The sequence below is a fragment of the Seriola lalandi genome, unplaced genomic scaffold, assembly GCF_002814215.2.
Source record: "Seriola lalandi dorsalis isolate HSWRI2012SDOR001 ecotype SW California unplaced genomic scaffold, Sedor1 jcf7180002054045, whole genome shotgun sequence".
In the NCBI taxonomy this organism is placed as follows: Eukaryota; Metazoa; Chordata; class Actinopteri; order Carangiformes; family Carangidae; genus Seriola; species Seriola lalandi.
The window spans coordinates 328,303-348,086 of NW_019524598.1; the positions used below are offsets into that span (position 1 = coordinate 328,303).

At 42.9% G+C, this 19,784-nt stretch overlaps 1 protein-coding gene across 2 annotated transcripts in view; it reads left to right on the forward strand.

The window, feature by feature from the left end:
* Positions 1-36: 36 nt before the first annotated feature.
* The window catches only part of rftn1b (raftlin, lipid raft linker 1b), a 98,273-nt gene continuing 78,525 nt past the window's right edge, over positions 37-19,784 (forward strand). For both annotated transcript variants that reach the window (XM_023402960.2, XM_087173121.1), the window contains exons 1-2: positions 37-650; positions 14,116-14,299. In XM_023402960.2, coding sequence (XP_023258728.1) covers positions 14,152-14,299 — 148 coding nt within the window. In that variant the 5' untranslated portion in view covers positions 37-650; positions 14,116-14,151. The remainder of the gene's footprint in view (positions 651-14,115; positions 14,300-19,784) is intronic.

The window sequence follows — 19,784 nt, forward strand, 5'->3', positions numbered from 1 at the left end:
CTTTACTCTCCTCAGATGGATTCTTCAGTCAGTCGAGTGGAACTGGTGCGGCTGCCGGAGAGATAGACAGTGAGGCAGAGAGGCTGTGCTGAGCAGACGCTGGGTCAGAGCGCTCAGTTGCTTCAGACAATCACAGGGGAGCGAGAGAAAGACACAGGAAAAAGACACAGAAAGACAGACTGAAAAGAGAGAAAAAGGGAGGGAGAGACAGGGCAGGGGGAGGTAAATATGTGACAGGATGTGGTTTCCCTGAGCTTGCAGAACATCAGTATACAGGCATACTTTGAGCATGACCTAAACACACCAAGCGTACAAGTGTGTTTGAGCTCCGTTCGGTGGTGAGGGGGGAAGACGAAGCAAACCGCTGGAGCTGCTGCTGCTGCTGCTGCTGCTGCTGCTGCTGTTGAACCCGTAGAGCCGACAGACACTCTGGTTTCTCTGCTGCCTGCCGGAGGATTGTGTTTCCCTCAAGCCGGCCAGCTCCACAGTAAACCTCAGTCAGCTTGTCGGACAGGATCTGAACCCCCGTCCTCCATCCTCTGTTTGTGCTGGTCTCCCTCCAAGTAGAATGCGATTCTCTGCTGGAAGCTCTGGTCCAGTTGCTGCCTTTGCGTCCAAGCAGTGAACTTCTCAACTAGATTGTGAAACAGGTATGTTTTTTTTATTTTTTGGGGGTTTTTTGCTTTGTGTCTGTGTGAGAGCTCTTCAACTTCCAAACAGATGCCTGACCATCCTCACGCCTGATTCTCTGGGCAACAGCCACTGTAAACTTGGACTGCATGGTGGCAATTGTTTACCACAGAGAGTTGATTCATTAGACGACGCCGCAAGCCACAAGTTTGGCTTCATGAGCAGTGTTAAACAACAAGCTCTAAATCCACTGCCACCACACACACACACACACACACACACACACACACACACACATGTTCACACATTCACATGCTCGCAAATACTCACCCACTCTGGCCATTCATCAGACACATCAATAGGTCTGGTTGTTTTAAAGTGATGGATGGTACAGAGTGGGGCTGAGAATGCCAAAAATGTCTACCTGGATCCAATCACAGACTGAACCCTGACAGCGTTTCAAGATGTGTCTGGCGTACAGTATCGCAACCCTCCCACCAGAGAGGAGGAAGACAGTGGAGTGTGTGATTTGTGAAGGGTAAAAGTATGGGTTTCACTGTGTTTTTTTTTTTTTGTTTTTTTTTTGTGCAGCGTGCGTGCAGATCTATCCATACATGTGGGATGTTTACATGCTTAGACTATGTGCTCCGGTGCATGAGTTCACCCAAGCATGCGTGAGTGTGCGAGATATGGGAAGGGGAGGTTTAAAGGGAAAAACAAGTTGAGGGATGGCAGGAGGTGAAGGAAGGGCGGGGGGATGTCAGGGAGGAGGAAGACGAGGGCATGAGAGAGAGGAAAAGCCGGGGGGGGGGGGGTATATGTGTGTGTGTATGTGTGTATGTGTGTGTAAGAAAGAGCGAGAGAGAGAGAAAGTGAGTGAGAGAGCTCAATGTGACTGAACTGCCGTTAATTAGTTTCAGCTGGTGAGATGTGGAGCGTCGGGCTGCGTTAACGCTACATTGTTGGTGGGTCAGGAGTTCTCTCTGTCTCAGTCTGTCTGTCTCACACGCACACACACATCCGCACACACACACACACACACACATCCGCACACACACACACACATGCACACACGCACTCGCAGACAGTAACATACACAGATAAACACACATACAGAGACATCACAAATAAAAAATTTTAAAAAACCACCCAAGAGGAGAAGCATGAAGGCAGCACCACAAATACTAATGTTCAAATGTGACATACATAAATTCACACACAAAGACAATCACAAGCACAAAAGGTGACAGATGTAAAAAAAAAAAAAAAAAGACACAAAACACACATATAAACACAAGCACACGTTTACATATTCACTGTCTTTGATTGCACACTGTACGCACACACACACACACACACACACAGCGAGTAAAAATAGCCATGTGCTCTATGTCAAGCATGCACATCAAAGGGTAAATGTGCTGTATATGTGTAACATGCAGTGAACACATGTAGTACCACATATGTGAGCATGCATGAGCACATAAAGATAGCCACGCACTTAAAACATACACAAACACACACACACACACACACACACACACACACACACACACACACAGAGGACATCCCACATGGCTGCATTATAGACTCGGCTGTTGGAAATGTGGAAGCAATTGTGGTTTGGGCTTCATTACGCTGTAATATCACATGGAAAATGGAGTCATTACTCAGGGCAAAAGGTGAGGAAACCATGACCTGAAAGGGTTAACTTATTCAATTAAAAATGAAACACATTTTCTGACTTACTTGTTAGTGGTATGTAGCCGTGCAGATAGTTTTTGTTTCATTTCTCCAGGTCTTTGAGATATTTTGAGATATCTCTGAGATTTTCGCCTCCACACCCAAAACAATGGGGATGTGTGACATTTCATTTGTGGTAACCGTTCACCATTTTCTAATAAGGCACACGTTATAAAGTGTTTTCACTCAGCAATGTCTTTATTAATGGTTGATAAATAATTAGCTACTGCTTAATAAATTAGTTATAAACCATTAAAAGAAACAGTGTATGGGTTGCCAGGTTGGTATTTACCCTTTTGCGTGATATTTGCTGTGTCTTTGCTCCAATGGACAGTTGACTGTTGAACCACCTTCTGCATCACAACCAAGTCCCATTTATGAATGAGTTATTAAAGAACGATTCAGAGTTGTCTTAATATGATACTGCTCTTATGAAATCATTCCTCCTGTCCAAACTAGCCAAGAAAAATGATCCCTTGATATTGTATTGTACCATGAGGCCTCAGCAGTCTGACTTAGACTAAAATAAAGACTGTAACTTCAGCAGATACCGACTTGATTTTTCTAAGTATGAAATCCCATGTTTTTGTTTCCCGGACAGTGTTTCCTTGGTGTGGAGGGACAGTCACACAAAGAGGGAACTCTGTACTATAAAAACTGCAAGACTGTTTGAAAGATACCCACTTGATTTGGCTCACACAAGCTGAAGTTCCTCATTTGTTCCTTTGTAGCCAGGAAGGATGACTACAAAGTCCTATGGACAGGAGGAATGATTAAAACATTCAATAACTTTTTCCATATATAAACATCAGGGCAAGTATTGTAATAAGATAGACTCGAAAAACATTTTAACATTTACAACTTAGGACTTGATGGATTGTTGTAAAAACCTTTTACTAATGATTTATTAACGTTCAGATTTGAAAATGACTCACTAACCTTTGGCAACAGCTTATTAGGTGAAGTGAAAAACTGGCGACTCTTTATTAATGACTTTATTAACATTTGCTCTGCAGGAGTGATGCGTCTTTAGAAAGTTAGACCCATTAACCTTTATTGATGACTCACTAACATTTATACCTGCAGATTTATGACCCTTTATCAATGACTTATTAGAATTTGAAAATAATTTATCTGCACAGCTAAATACCACTATGGCAGGTGAGAAAATATATTTCACGTAATGTGGATAAACAACTGTATTTCCTTGTGTGTGCAGCCGTGAAACACACGAACATGCCCGTTACAGTTACAGTAACAGTCACTGAGAGTGTGAGTTTTTCAGATGTTACTCATTTACTCTCTGAATCCTTTCTTTCAGCCATCAGTTTGTGTATTTTCTGAGCCTGTGTTGATTTTCTTTTGCCCCAGTCCTTCAGCAAACATGTATTTTAATCAACTTATGTTTGCTATCTGATCCGGGCACAGTGAATCCCCCTGTGTGGTGTGAAATTTGATTAAGGTAATTGGCAAGCGTTGGCTAGTGTAAACCGTGACGTGTGCTCCTCTCCACTCAGTATGTATAGACAAACACCCACAGACAGACACAACAAAATACCGGAACGTTTTATATTCGGAAAATTTAGGGTACATCCAATTGAAAGGTGGTTATTTTTAAACCATTCTATTCTTTCATTCCGTGCTTGTTAGACACCAGAGAGAGAAACTCGCACAGGCTTCATATTTGGGACACTGTGAACTGTATATTTGAATTTAATTCTTAAACAAGATGCTGCAAGGTGACATCTACCCTTTTAAAATCAAGGGAAATACAATATATGAATCTTTACAGATGTTTCCAGATGTTCAGGGCTTAAGGTTTGGTGTATTTTGGACACAAACTCTGGTGTCTTTTGTCGAACAGACATCACTTTTGGTATCCTTTCTGGCAGCAATATAAAGTTTGGGCAGCACACGAGGCTGAATGACGTGCTGGCAGATAAGGTGTGAGTTATGCAGCTCTCATGACAGGGTGTCATCTTGATTGCAGCCTCTGCTGCAAGTCTCACATCTTTCCCCTCAGAAATGCTTGGTTACAAGATCTCGGGCAAAGATTATTTCCCCCTCGCTCCCCTGCGAGGTGACAGTGATCGGGCTTTTGAAGATACTAAGTTATTCACGCCTCTGGCATTGCCCTAGACCTGAAATGGCATATTATGACGAATCCTCCAGGCGAGACGCAAAACACAAGAGCCAATATTCAGCTGGTTGTTCAGTAGCTTAGCCTCGAACCAAAGAAAAAGGAAAAACATCCCCCTTGATATTTCTATAAGGCAAATTGACTCTTGTTGGAATGGGTGGTCAAGAAAATTGCACCAGTATTGATTGGGTAATGTTCAACATGGACATGTCGATAGGGTGTCTGAAAACCTAAGAACTTGGCTTCGGCTGGCTTTAATAAAAAATGACCTGCCTGGAGCAAGTTCACAGAAAGCAATGAGTCACTCACGGGAAATCTCCTCAAACCCCTCCGTGTTTTAGAGAAAAATAGCAAACGGGGCAACCAAAGAATTTTCTATTTTTAACCAAGTATTTTTCTCTCCTTACTTCAACCGTGTCTCTTTGGCTGTGGTTCTGAAAACAACCGACGCAGTGTTTGTGCAGGTCGGGTTGAGCTAATGTTTTGCTTTTCACTTGTGAGAACTGTACAAATCCCAGCGTGGACAGATTACGCATGACAAATCAAACTCACGACTGTCAAAGACACGCAGAGAAGAGAGGAGTGGAGCAGGAGGAGAGTGGGTGTTTGCTCCTGCACATGGAGGAGAGGAGAGGAGAGGAGAGGAGAGAGGAGGAGGAGAGGAAAGAGGAGGAGAGAGGAAAGAGCGACGTGAAGAGGGGTGGAAGCTTGTAGTGACCAGAGAGAGAGAAACTGACAATGAAAGAGAGAGGTTGAGAAAGATTGGTGCCTATTATTCTCCCGAGAAGGGAATAGTCATAGAGGAGTTGGTTCCCATGGCAATAGCTCTCTCTCAATGAGTGTGTGTGTGTGTGTGTGTGTGTGTGTGTGTGTGTGTGTGTGTGTGTGTGTGTGTGTGACTGTAACCAGGCCTTGAGAGACAAGGTTGGCCGAGGCCGTAGCGAGCAGCGGAGCCACCGAGAGCCTTGAAACGGCGGAGAATCTCAGACGGACACTACTGTTTACTTGCCTGTTCTCTCTGCCTCACTCATCACCTCTCATCCTCCATTTTTCTTTTCTTCCTGCAAGCTTGCCATTATGTGTCATCCTTGGGCATTCAAAACAAATATAACATATTCAGTGAGTTGAAAAAGCTGTTCCACCTTCCTTGTTGGGAGTGTTTAAATGTGGAGACATCTCCATATTTTCAGCTTTTCCACAGCGTTTTCAGTGCAGAAATATTTTATAGGCTCACAATACTTAAAGCTTTGGTTGTTGCATTTGTGCTTTAAATTATTGACTTAAACTTTTCACCAGTAGACAGCTGAAGTGATGACATCACATTTGGGTTAGCCTCTGTTACAGTAGCTTCTGTAACTCAGTGTAATCTGACATTTAGCATTTCTTTCATGTCTTTCTGAGTGTGTTCCTGGGCTGTACTGTCCATGTTCTAAGGCATCCACAACAGCACATGCTGTCAGTGATTTTCACAAACACCGATTACTTTGTCAGCACTGAAAAAAACTACAGCTCCCTTGAAAATCTAACAGCATGGCAGCATGGGTACCATTTCTTCCCCACATCCATAACACTCAGCAATTCTCTGTCTAAAAATAGTTTGAACATGTTTGAACTAACCACGACCCCCTCGACTTGCCCATGGACTTACTCCATCTGTTGAGCTGTCACGGTTTACCTGCAGCGGTTTGAGGCTCAGAGAAACAGAATCCAAAAGTGTGCTTTGATTTGTGGCAACCATAAGTTCTGCGTATCTTGTGCAAACAAACGGTTGTGGCAGCTTCGGTCCTGTTTATCGTTTTGAGTGCGAGTCTGATCCTGAACCAGAAGATGACAGACCTGATCCACCTTCACAAGCTGGACTGGAGCAGAAAACAAGCGTACCCACCGTCCCGCAGGTGGAAGAAGGGAGTAATATGAAAAGCGTGGCGAATCAAGACACTGGACAGACTGCAAAGACTGTGGTTGACAATATTCATAATTCTCTTGGACAAACCCTGTTGATTTTTATGTGTGGACACTTGGACTAAAGCAATATAAGTAATGGAGGAACAGACAGACAGTGAAGAGGTAGGGCGTCTCCACCTTCACCTCCTGCTGGTCTACGATGCCAGTAAATCTGAATTAATTAAACTTTTGCAATTAAACTGTGGATTATTTATCCGAGATAACGAGGTACAGCATGTCAATACTGACAAACGTTTAAGCATTTATATCTTTGCTGCTGCTTCTTACTAAGCTGATCAGACATCACAGATCCACAATAGCAATGTAGACTGACAGGCTGTGAGTCCCCTGTTCAGCCACATTAAGTGAATTACAGAAATATCCATTGTGAAAATGAAGCATCTAACTGTGCGTGGTTTCTAAAGCAGTCCTTCTTGAAGCACCGGTTCACACTATAATGTTTGGAGCAGTGGAGAACCATAGAAAAAATTAAGTAGATTTCTGCAGGCAATTGAGAACACTGTCTTTTCTGCATGACTACAAAACTAATGAAAACTCTTCACCATAAGTAGCTATGTGCTGTGCTTTGTGTGGAGGCGTGCCAAGCTTGCAGGACCAAGATGTCAATAGGACCAGGGAGTAATGTCCCCCCTGACAGGTGTTAACTTTGATCCTATTGACTCTGTAGACTATTTACATGCACAAAAACCTATGTAACTAAAAGTAAGGGAAAACTCAGAAAAGCAAAATAGAAATTGTTTATTCAGACTGATGGCATAATGGATATAACAGTAGCATGAAATTGTAGTGCAGCAAAGCAAGTGGTGAATTTTTATCTTTATAATTAACAGAAATTGAACAAACAATGGTCGCACTGTTGCTTTGTGTGTTTCTCAAGAGGCAGTACAGGCTTGTCTAATGCAGAGCCCCATCAAAAGTGCAGCAGACTCCATTTGTAAATTCTGAACATCTGTCCAAGGTGTTGCTACTGTTCACATAGAGAAAGGAGCAATAAGACTTTTAACCCCCTGCATACTTAGAAGGTGCTCTAGGAAGTTTGTAGTTTGCTCTGTCGTGGGAGACGCAGCTCAGATTCACAACCGTTAAGACAGATTTCAACAGCGACCAAGCTTCATGAAGAAAGTAAATGTTAAAGCGTCAGTAGAAACTTTTCAAGCTACTCGTGCAGCATTGTCGTCCGTCCATTTGGATGCTTGTTATGGTTCCAGAAGTCATATTTTTACCATAGGGTTCAAACATATTGCGAAATACAGAGCTGATGTTTGTTGCAAGATAGCTAGGTGAGCATTTTATGTCTGTTGTCATGATGTGTAGGCAGGTAAAGAGCACTGGTGAGAACTGGTGAGGAAACTGTGTATTTAGTTGCAGGCACCAGCAACCTTTCAAGCCTACAGGCAGACAGTACAATATTCACACCATGTGGCTTATATCTTTAAATCAGTCTGAGTAAAAGGTTCCTGTAAATGGCATGTACAGTACTTGTAGTTACACACTGCAGGTGCCTCTCTTAAGTGGATTGTCTAATCATTAAAGGTTACAGCATTACCATCCTGCCTCAGTGCCCCCTCCCCGCATGGTCCCTCTTTGTTTCATCCTCTCTGTTGTCCAACTTAATTGAGGATTCAAGGTGATAAGGATGGAGGAAAGGAAGAAAGGGAAGAGTGGGGGATTTCCAGCAGCTGGAGCGTGTTAACATTTTCAGACATTTAGCTGAGGCTGTCACCTGAAGGACCGGATGCTGAGGCTGAAGCTCAGAGAGTTAGCGAATGTGGACTATTCAAGGCTATTGCCTGTTTGACACATGGGTTGTCTGTCCTGTGACATTTCCTCAAAATAGGTTGCTTTTAAGTGCCGGTCCCAGAAAAGCGACTCATGAGAGCATTTCCTGCTTTGCCCGTTCTTTGGTTGAGGTCTGGTATATTTTAGGCAACTGGCGCTTTCACGCCTAATCTATTTTCTGCAGTTCAATAACACCCTGGTGAGTTTGCCCAGTTGCCTTGGTCTGGTCTCAAGTTAACTCTGGTGTCATTCGTTTATGACAGTAAGCATTTGATTTTTAGCATGATTTCAACTGCTGAACTGTTGTTAAAATCCATCTGCTGAATTGTTACAAAATCTCTGCAGACTTTAAGCGATGTATAAGCCTATATTTATGCAAGGTAATTTGGTAACAATGGTAACACCTACGCTTGTCAGCACATGAGGGATTTTCCCTGATACAACAGAAAGACCAGAAGTGTGTTGAGTGTGTGTCCTACTTGCCTATTTTAGCAGATCCCCAGCAAAAAGCTATCCTCCCGTAATATGACAGTACAAAATGTGTATAAAGAAAAGGGTTCTTTTCCCATTTCTTTGTGTTTGTAGGGATTTATACACAACATGATATATGAGGTCAAATTGCAGTCTGGACTAAGTATGTTCATGGTCAGTTATTTCTGCCTGAGCTGATCAGATGAGATGAGTCAGTAAAGTGCAGCATTACTTGATGTTAGTCTCCTGAATTTTTGATTTCCCATCATTGGTCATGCTGGACTGATGATACTGGATAACTGCTGGAACAATAAATGTGTTACCTGTCAGTCAAATGAAAGAGCTTTTTTGGGGGTTTAAAGTACATAAATGAATGATATAGCTATATAATAAACACATAACAAGATTTGTTTACATTTTTTTTATTTAAATGCCTTCAAATGTCAGTTATAATTATCATTAGATAAACATTACATGAACATAAGTTCATAAGTTTATTGTGGTAACAGAAGGGTTAACGTTGTATGTATGTGTGTGGATTGTGTGTCCAGCTTCTGTTTCATACACAATCTGGCAATTATTTTTATTCATAATAAAGGTTTAGGGGCGTGAAAATTACAGGAGTTTCCAGAGAGAAACAACAAAATGGCGGGTGCTGGGAAATTACCTTGAAATACGAGAGACTCCCGGTTGTGTTGGCAGTTATGATCTGGAAATGAACCAAACTACAGATGTGACAGCGCTGTAAAACATCATGGACGAACACCGTCTTCATGCATACAAGAAACCAATGACGAATGGAAAAAGAATGTGAACCAAAGATATGTGTCAGTAGCAGACTTTATAGACCCACTGAACCACAGTGACTCCTTCTCTTTGTTGCTGCAGCATGTCACATTACTTCCAACTTTGTTTCTTCTTCTTTGTTTCTTTCTCTCAAGAGGACGCGACCACAGGACGTTGCTTGTCGAAAACATAAACATGAGTCAAATGAAGCATTTTAGCTAAAAACCGCTGCTGTTGTTTTTCCTCCGGGGTCAGTCTCGTTCTCTCATTCACGTGATGGTCTCTCTAACCACTTTGCCTTGGAGAGCCCTTGACACTACTCCTCACAATAAACTATGGATGATGCTGGACCCGCAGTACCCACCATCAACTCCAAGCCCAGTGCTCCACTTAACTTGTCAGATTAAAAAGATCAAAAGTCAGAAAAAAGGCAAAGAGGGTGAGGGAGATAAAGCGCGAGAGAGAGAGCGAGAGAGGAAGAGAGCGGGCTTAAAAGAGAGACTACATGGAGAAGAACACAAGAACACAGTGTCCTAATTAATGTCTTCCTCCATTAATCCACTCTGAAGCTTCCCATGCTGCTGGGTTTGATCTCAGCAACGTTGCTATCAAAGCCTTGTAACATGGTCTTGTTTTATGGGGAAGATCTCAGTCAGGCAGCATTAAGGAAAATCATTAGTTGTAGCTGCTGCAGATGCTGTGGTGTCTGTAAGTACAGGTGGGGTTTTGTGCAATCATCTACCACATTCATGTGCCATACGTGACTGAGAAAAGCACGACTGCAGCACAATTTAAAGCTCCACTCGTCAGTGTTTTCATATGAAGAGTGGATTGAATGGTTACATGATGTAAAGCCTGTTGTTTGTAGTGACTAGCCCACAAGAATTATCATCCAAGTCTGCAGGTTTTCAAGACTTTTTAGTCTCTTGTAGCTCAAAGTTTTGGTTTGACGACTTGAAATCTTTGTTCTAACGACATGAACGTTTTTGGTAAATGGACTGTACACTATCTGCTGAACACTAAACGCCAAATAGACAACGTTAGCAACACATTTTAGCAGTTAAGGATCCAAGGGCCGGTTGCACAAAACACCCTCAAGTCTTCTCCTTAAAGTTTTGTTAAAATGCTCACTTATTAATTAAGGTTTTCTCCTTATCTTAGTCTTATAATTAAGGAATCACTTAAAGTCAGTTAAACCATTGCACAAAAGACTTTAGCAACCAAAGTCAGGAAAAAAACTAAAGGTTCCTCTGACTCTTAACTACAACTGGTTGAAAATGAAGCGTTGAAGAGTTTCTGTGCAACACCCATAAGTAACCCTGATAGTTTTCTGTCAACTCTCTCGCAGCATTGTTTTCGGAGACAACAGGGACCTGTTTTCAGCAAATGCTCTAATATTTCCACTGTATGTTACCTGCCCAGCAGAGGTCCTGCCCATGAGTGATGAAAAAATATTTATTTCAGCTTTTACAATGTGCCAAATCAGAAGCAACAGGCAGCGACCCCAGTGATCAAACCTTGGACAAACTGCTGTTGAGTGATGGATAAAAAAACGTGGCAATGAACACGTCTCTGATGTTGTCTTACACATTCAGCCTAATAGAAATGCTTTGGGATGTTTTGGGTGTAAGGGCCAAAGCTGAGAGCATCCCAGCTACAACAAAGCATCTGAGCGTCGATCCCAGCGTACGAGGAGGGAATCTCATCGAATAAAACCTCTTATCGAATAAAACCTCAAAACGCCATTAGCAAGAGACAAAAGATAGAACAAAATGGCAAGAGGATCGTTGCTAATTCAGCAAAAGGGAAATCAATGGCCCCTTTCCTGTTTTTCCCATCGCTACCCAGCGTCTGTCTCCCCTATCAGGCATCCCCGACTCCCCGCTTGTCAATCTCAGGAAAAAACTATAGATGAGCTGAGGCGGGGCATGTGGGGGCTGTAACAGCCTGGATCTCCTGCCTCAGAGGAGAGGTTCGAGGCAAGAAACAGTGACTCAAAAAATTTTTTAAAAATCATAAACCCCTCACAAATTCTCTGTCAGTTCAGCTCTAAAAATACTCCTGTTCGCCTTCGCTTCACATCGCCTCCTCTCTGGTCTCAAGGAGCTATGTAAATACAAGCCCTTCCATTTTTCGCTCATCTACTTTGTTCTCCTTCCACACCCCTCCCTCAACCCTCCCCCCAGCCCCCACCAAACCTTATTGTCTTGACTACCTCTTCTCCATCTCTTGCAGACTACATGACAGAGCCTCGCCTTCCCTCTTGTTGTTCCTGCTCTCTCCAGGGTAGCGAGAGAAATGATAAAAGCTATTTACAAGTAACTGTAGGAAACAGTGGAAATCCAAGACTTGGAAAAATTCATGCTTTTTTTTTAAGCTGTTTTGTTTGATGCCAGAGCCATTTGTGATGCTGCGTGGGGAACTGCAGCGCAGTGCAATGCAGTCCTGAGTGACAATTTAAGGGGGGACTGAAGCTCTTTTAGGGACTTTGACTATGCCAGCTCCTGTAGATTGTGTTTGACTTTTTTGTTCTGGGAAACGGAAGCACGAGTCCTTCTCGGCACGTGCTGAGTGGCAAACACACAACTTCCTCGGCACATCTTCACATCGCCTACAAACCATTTAGAAGTCTTCTGAAGCATTAAACGCGCCGACTGAGAGGCTCGCAGGACTCAGCTCAGTGTGTTCTGGCATTAATCACGACGACCATCAGCCTGTGGTTCCTCTCGGAGAGCTGTTATGAAGCTTGTAGAAATGTTGTGATGCATGTTGAGATTCAAGCTGAACAAAGACATCCATGTAAGTGCCACTGGAAATACTGGCTTTCATGACAACCGTAATGAATCTGTTTCATCCCTCACTCTGTCACTCTCCCTGCTCCCTCATCATACAGTATGTTCATCACCCCTTTTCCATTCAACGGACTCTAATTGCACGCTCTTTTTCTCTCCAGACTCTACTTGCCATGCATTACCAGCTGCCCCCCCCAACCCCCCCTTTTCCAACGAACAATCACCAACCCGGCCACCCCCATTTCCTCTTTCTCCCTTGATTGATTCTCACCTTTTCCATTCTTGCTGTTCACCTCATTAATGGAGCGCCCGTCTGCTCGTTTCCTATTTCGCCTCGCACTCTTTCCTACATCCCAGCCCCCCTCCCTGCCCCTCCACACTTCCTGTCCTGTCGTCTCTGAAGCGACGGCCGGCTCAGATTCCTCGTCTCCGGCCAAGGCCTTCACGTTCCGTAATTAGAAGGGAGCATAATAGAGAAGGTTCCTCATCAGCTGAGGTGGAAGGGGAGGGGAGCACACAACCGCCGCCATCCATCCGTCCATCTACTCATCCATCCTTGAGTTTAATCAGTGGGACACAATAGGATGTCACCTGCTCCCAGACGCAGCCGCTGGAGAGAGGCAGCGATGCTGTCACAAACCATTTAGGGTGAGGTGGCGTCCATAGCGCCTGCTCTTTAAGGCCTCCTCCTCCTCTACGGTTGTCTCTGTTAATCTGGTCTCCCTGGGAACGAGGGCGAGGGAACCCGTGAAAAATCAAGCTCATTTAGTCCTGTTTATTTATTTATTTACAGACACTTATCCAGCATGTTCTTCTTTATTGGTTTCCCTTCTGAGATCCCAGAGGAATCATGGATATCCGAGTGTGTGAATGTTTGCTTTCCTATTATATGAGTGTGTACATGTCTGTGTGTGTACGGTGTGTCACAGAGAGGTTAATCTGACCCTCAATCAGTAAAACCCACTGAGGGAAAGAAGATAAGTACATTTACTCAAACACTGGAGTTAAGTACAGTTTTGAGGTGCTTGTACTTACTTGACGAGCATGAGTTAATGTTTCACTAATATTCATTAATAAACATAATTAACATTCTGTGGCCGTTCTGCATGATGAGGTCTCTCACTTGCGTATAATTTTCGAACACTATTGTACTTTATTTGTACACATTAAGTGTGAATACTATGTCCACTATCTGTGCTTCTTAAGGAGCTAAGTTTTGCTATTGCTACATAGCTAACATTAGCATTAACAGCTGTTTACTTACCAGTGTAGAAGAAACGTTGTGAGTTCGGCATCAAACTTCATTCCTTTACTTTACTCTGCCTGGAGAGCTGTCTCCAGAGGTGTTGTCTCTATCACGTCTGTTTTTCTAGTGGAGTTAGCATGCTAACCCTTGTCCATCTCCTCACTTTCTGATATGTGAGGACTCACTGTAGCTTCCACTCTGTCCTGAAGACGTGGCGCTGCTCAGAGGGCGTATTATAACCTCTTGTAAACACAATGATGGCCGAGGCTCTAGTCAAGTCACCACTGCCTGCTCCAGGCAGTAAACCACATTTGGCAGCAGAGAAAACTCACAAATAGCCCCTTTAATGTGTACAACTCACTTATTGTCACTTAACGCTTAGACTGTGTTTGTCCATTAAATTATACATGACGTACAAACCTGTAAATCTAACACAGTAGAGAAGCATTTGAAAATGCAAAAGGCTAAAACTTGCAAAATTTGCAACTGAACTCACAGGCCACACAGACAGACACACGAGTGACAATGAAACACTGTCTCAGTCTGTTTTGTCTGGTTGGCAGGATCCGTGCACAGAGTCACTGACGAGCTGTGGAGCCATGGGCTGCGGGCTGCGTAAGATGAAACCGATGTCGGAGGAGAACAGTCCGGGGAAGATTTACTCCACCCTGAAGAGGCCGCAGGTGGAGACCAAGGTGGGCGTGTCCTACACCTACCGCTACCTGGACTTTCTGATCGGAAAAGATGGTAAGACATGATTTTTTAACTGATCTGTTGGAAAGCGGTGCCAAAAAACAAAAACAAAACAATGCGACTTTTATTGTTTTTTTATTGTGAGCCTGCAAAGCACAAACGCCGACTTTGTCTCATCTGCAGATTTCTGTCAACACTCAAGTCAGAAACCTCCGCCTAGCAATTGTTGCTATTGATCAGTAAATCCCTGCATCCCCCTTTTTGCAGATATGTTCTAATCATTTTGTGGCATGGGGTCGTAAAAATCTAAATTATTGCCCCTTCCACATACACAGTTGAAATTATATGAATACCTCAAGGCCATTTTGCCATTTTGCTGCATCATGCCTCTGCATGATAAGGCGGTAATGTGCCTCACAAATTTTGCAAGCGCCTGAGCTGCACTGCAATCTACAAATATGCCGTGCGTAGTTTACGGTAGATGCTATGTGATTAATCTGTTTGCTCCCCCCTCTGAAAATGCCATTATACCTGCACATCCCCCCAGTAGAAGAACATTAAGGACTCAGATGCTGAAGAAATATATCACTCATGTATATGGAATAACAGCACACTGGCTGTAATTTTCATCAGGATTTTCTTGTAATGATGGAGTGTTAATTAGTGCTTGTTCCCTGTATAGCAGCAGCCATTTTAATTTCTTTTCTGACAATTAGTCAGTCATGCTTTTACATTGTGCTAATGATATAGAATTTTCCAGTCCAATCCATGCCAAATATCCTGCTGGCAGCCATCAATTATGTATGGCACCAAGTCCAAACCAGCGAGCAAGGGGATGCAAACAAAATAAAGGGTGGAGACTGTTTTGTCTAAGGTTCACACAGTTCTGATCCTCACAGAACAATGTTTCAGCTGATTTCAGTCTGTTTCAGTCGGTGAGACAGTGACCTGACTGGCGCTGTGCTCTGAACCAGCCCAGCGAGCAGCTGCCCAAACAAGTTAACTAGGAAGATGTTGCCGACAGTCAAACAGAAACTGCAGCCCCCCCTATGCTGTGCATGAAAATATGGAAATGAATCAGTTCCTTTAGCAAAGATAGCATCCCTCCACTACTGCACACACACACACACACACACACACACACACACAGATATGCAGACAAACACATAAGAGGCCAGTAGGGCCCTTCCTCTCCTTCCTCTCTTCAGTCTGAGGTGTTTATGAGATGGAGGGTGGGCGTTGCTTCCTGAGACTTAAACTAACGGCTCAGGAGCTTCTTTGTGTGTACAGAAGAATATGCATGTGTGTTTGTGCTTTTGTGTTAGAGACTTAAAAAGACCTAATTTTCCAATAAAGACAGAAACTTAGAACAGTTTTATGATGGGTCACGTTTGTTTGTTTGATTATATTTAGATATTACATCAAACTCGGTTAAATCAGATTAAGAGTGGATTAGGTTTTGTTAAGTTAGGTTAGGGTAGAGTTAAACTAGGGTTATTTTTACTTTAGTATCTAATTCTAAAGACTGAAAACAACGTGACAAAGTGAGAGAGGTCACCGGTAGTGATGAACCAACAAAGAATTATCACCTGAATCTGCAGCTCAACTTGGCTTTATGGAGCTTTATAGTGAGTTTTAGCTAGCTATAAAACTTAACTGTTTTGGTTCACTCTCACCGCTTTCATACCGTCGTTTTTGTCCGCAGCAGTCAGCTGTTTACCACCTGCTCAACGTCAAACATAGTGAACATGAACTTAGTGGAGCATTTAGCAGCTAAAGAGTCAGATATTTTTCTCAGGAGTTGGTGGAGACCAAAAACGGAGCTAAAAGGGAGAGGGGAGGGGGAATGTTGGACCGTAGATTCATCAGATGAACAGTGATCGTGTTACACCCTTTACCAATCAATGTGTAAATAAGTAAGTGTCTGCTAGCATGTTCACCTTCAACTTAAAAGGTGATGATATGTATGTTATGCTTCCACTTCCCTAAGCGGCTAAATAAGATAAGCTATTACAGGTTTAAGAAATATTTAAATATTTAAAAAAAATAAAATATGCAACAAATGTGGGTTTATTTGGAACAGTCAGAAATAATGTTTATGTATTGACTCCCACTCATTCTGTGAAATTAGCATGGCTGCATGCTGATACTTGTACAGATACACAACATGTTCTTCTTGTCTGATGAGACACCCTCGGTGTGTTTACACTCACAAAAATAGGTTGTTTACCTGGGATTTCTAGATCAAGTGTGTGATTCTAATCAATTCACAGAGGACCCTAAAATAACCAATATTCCTGATGCTGTTAGTTGCAAAGTCATTTTGCAAATGCCCCACCAAAAAAGTCCTTTCCTCACATCCCACAGCTCCAGCCACGCCACTCATTTTTCAGACACACTGATTTGAGATTCGCCTCCCTCAGAGTCAAAACAAAGAAAGAAAGCAGACTACAGCCATAGTCATTTAAAAGAGTCATCCAACCCTATTATTAGACTATTAGTAAGATAACCCAGTTAAGGTGACAGTTGCAATAATCAGTCGTATCATGTTTGCACTGATTGTAATCAAATTGCCTGTAAACACACCGAACTCCCTCCGTCTACCAGGAACAGGAAGCTGTCAAATATATTGATTTACAAAAAAATAGAGTGCAATGTCATCTGCCAAATGTTATACTATTATTATACAGACACCTGCTTAGAAAACAGACATGAGCACTGGGGGTAAGGTCAAGGTTAATTTAAGATCAGGTGCAGAATTGGGATTAGATTAAGGTTAAATATATAATGGGGGTCATTAAGGTGAAGGTGAGCAAATGGGATATTAATGTGCTCCGGGAAGATTCTTTGTGTGTATTTGTGTATGCGTGTGCTCCGGCCCAGGGAGGAGTCAGGGAGCTATATATAGCTATCACTCTGTTATTTCTGCTCATGACAGTTATAGCCGAAATGATGGTGGGAGGGGAGCTTTGTGGCGGCGGTGGGAGTGGTGGAGGAGGAGGGGTGCTGGTGCTGGTGCGGGAAGCCGGGAGATGTAGTGCGCGGCGTGTTCAGCTTGACAGTTGATTAGTCTCCATTAGTTTGTCAGGCTGACTGGACTGGATGGATGAAGGAGCCAGGGAATGTGGGTGTCTGCAGGCCAGGCAGGCTTTTCCATCCTCCCTTGACGGGACCTGACATGAAGGCGGGGCTGGGGGGGGGGGGTACATGCCGGTTGCCTCCCTTTTGTTGAACTGTGTGTCAGTGTGCGTGTCTTTGGCTTGTGGCCACATTATTATCTTAAAGTATATTCTGTAATGATGAGGGTTGGTACTTACTGTAATTATTTTCCTCTTGCTCTGTCTCTCTGTCACTGTCAGTACGCCTCTCTGTTGTTCATCTGTGTGTATGTGTGTGTGCGTGTGTGTGCGCGCGTTTGTGTGCGCTTGCAAACTGTATGTGTGTGCCTGCCTGTTCCCCATAAGAGGACATGAAGTTTGAGAAATCAGAGTTTTTAAATACAGCCCCAGTGGCTGAATCATTTCACTGCATCAGCAGATTTTCGGGTTGAAGGGTTAGCGTCTTACTCGTGAATGTAATTACCTTGTACCAGGTATGTAAGTGTAGGAAATGATTCATGTGTCTGGCTGTTTTATACAGGAAGCCTGTAAAATATTAAAGACAGATTCAAAGATTATGAATATGAAAATAGTCTGTGGTAGAGCTGTAGGGCGTGCACGTAAATACAGGTACTCGAAGTGCGGGTGATCATTTTTCACTTGATAATTTGAGTCATTACTCATTTCTCAAAATAGCCAGTTCACTTCATTAAAGGTATCCTGTGGAGAGTTCTTCTAAACAAACAAAAGTTAAGTTTACTTTTGTTGTTACACACCAAAACACTTACTGAGACATAATAAGTGTGATAAATGCATTTCCTTCCTTGTAAAACATGAGATGAGTTTTTAAAAAAAGAAATTGAAACCTGCAGTGTTTGTATCCATGTTCTTTTTCTTTGCTGTTTGCTGGCGCATCAGTTTTTTTAGTGCGTTACCACCACAATTGGTTGAATAGTGTGGAACCAATAGCAGAGATGTGTATCACATCATCCACATTCTCTCACAAAGAGAAGGGAACCCCTTCATTAAAACTCTGCGCTGTGGTGCAGTCAGAAGATTCCATGGGGTACCTTTAAAACGAGACGATGTGACTTTTGAAAGAATAAATAACTCAGTCCTCCTCTCACAAATTAAAAGTCGAATTCCTATATAAAGCAATAAACCTGACCCTCGGTTGCCTCAGTGCACACAGTGGTTGTTGTTGCTGGAGCCTTGCTTGGTCCTTTATGACCAGTAGTCCATGGTGGCTAACGTTGGCTAACGTTAGCAAAGTGTTAGATATTGTTGTCGTGTTTTGAGAACCAATATGAATACTTTCGTTTGACTGCAACTGAAACAGTATTATTATATTTTATTGTGTTATGGGAAAAGCAGTAATGTGATAAATAAATAAATAAAATGACTTTCCAGTGTGTCACAGCTCTCCACAAAAAAAACCTCCATGTTGTATTGATCCTGTAAGACAGTTAGCAACATCAAAAATAATTACATGTGCAAAACAGGAGCAACTGTGAAAGGATTATTTTTGAATTCAGGAACCATTATAACTGTTGTTTCTGACAAAATTCTGCATCGTGAGTGAAAGCCTTTCTTAGTAAAACAGTACTGTACGAGAAGCAGAAGTGTGTTCTGCACCAGCATGTTTAACAACATTAAGGCTGACTCTTTGCTTCCCCTTCACCTCCCTCTTCTTGAGAAATACAGATGCCCTCATGTTGTCGAGTTCGCCTCACTCTGACTACTGCACTGTGAATAATGTTTGTAATAATTCCTTGCCACAGTGTTAGATCATAGCTCTCTGCAACTGCCACCACAAAGGCCCCGCGGGCTACAAACCAGCCAGCAAATGTACAAAAATAACACCTTTCTCCACAGAAACAGTGATGAAAGGAAGAGTAAATCGGTGGTAAGCTGTCTGTAATAAACCTTCTCTGCACTAAATATCTTCACCGGCCCACCGATGAGTTGTTGCCTCATGCTGCTGTATCATTTCGGAGCATGCACTCAGCTTCATGGTCACTCTGCTACCATTCATTCACCTCTGAAAGAGCTGCAGAAAAACAAAAGCGGGAGACTCTGTTTGATATTGAGATCATGACCCCTCAGGGAACGGAGAGAGCGCCGCGCTGTTGCTGTGTTAGATGGTGTGGAAAGAAGCCATTTCATTGTAAACACAAGCGCAACAGACTCAAGGATGTGTGGCAGGAATCTTATTCCCCAAAGTGTGATTCTGAAACGTTAAAAATGTCAGGAGAAATGAAAAATTGAAAACAAGCTCGATACGTTACGTTGAATCCTGGAAATATAAAGTTGTCGCCCTTGACATCAAAGCTGGTGAGCAGACATATGAGGCCTGCACACACACACACACACACACACACACACACTCAGTCACACAGGCCCAGACACACAACGCTTGATATCATCTTGGGAACCAGACA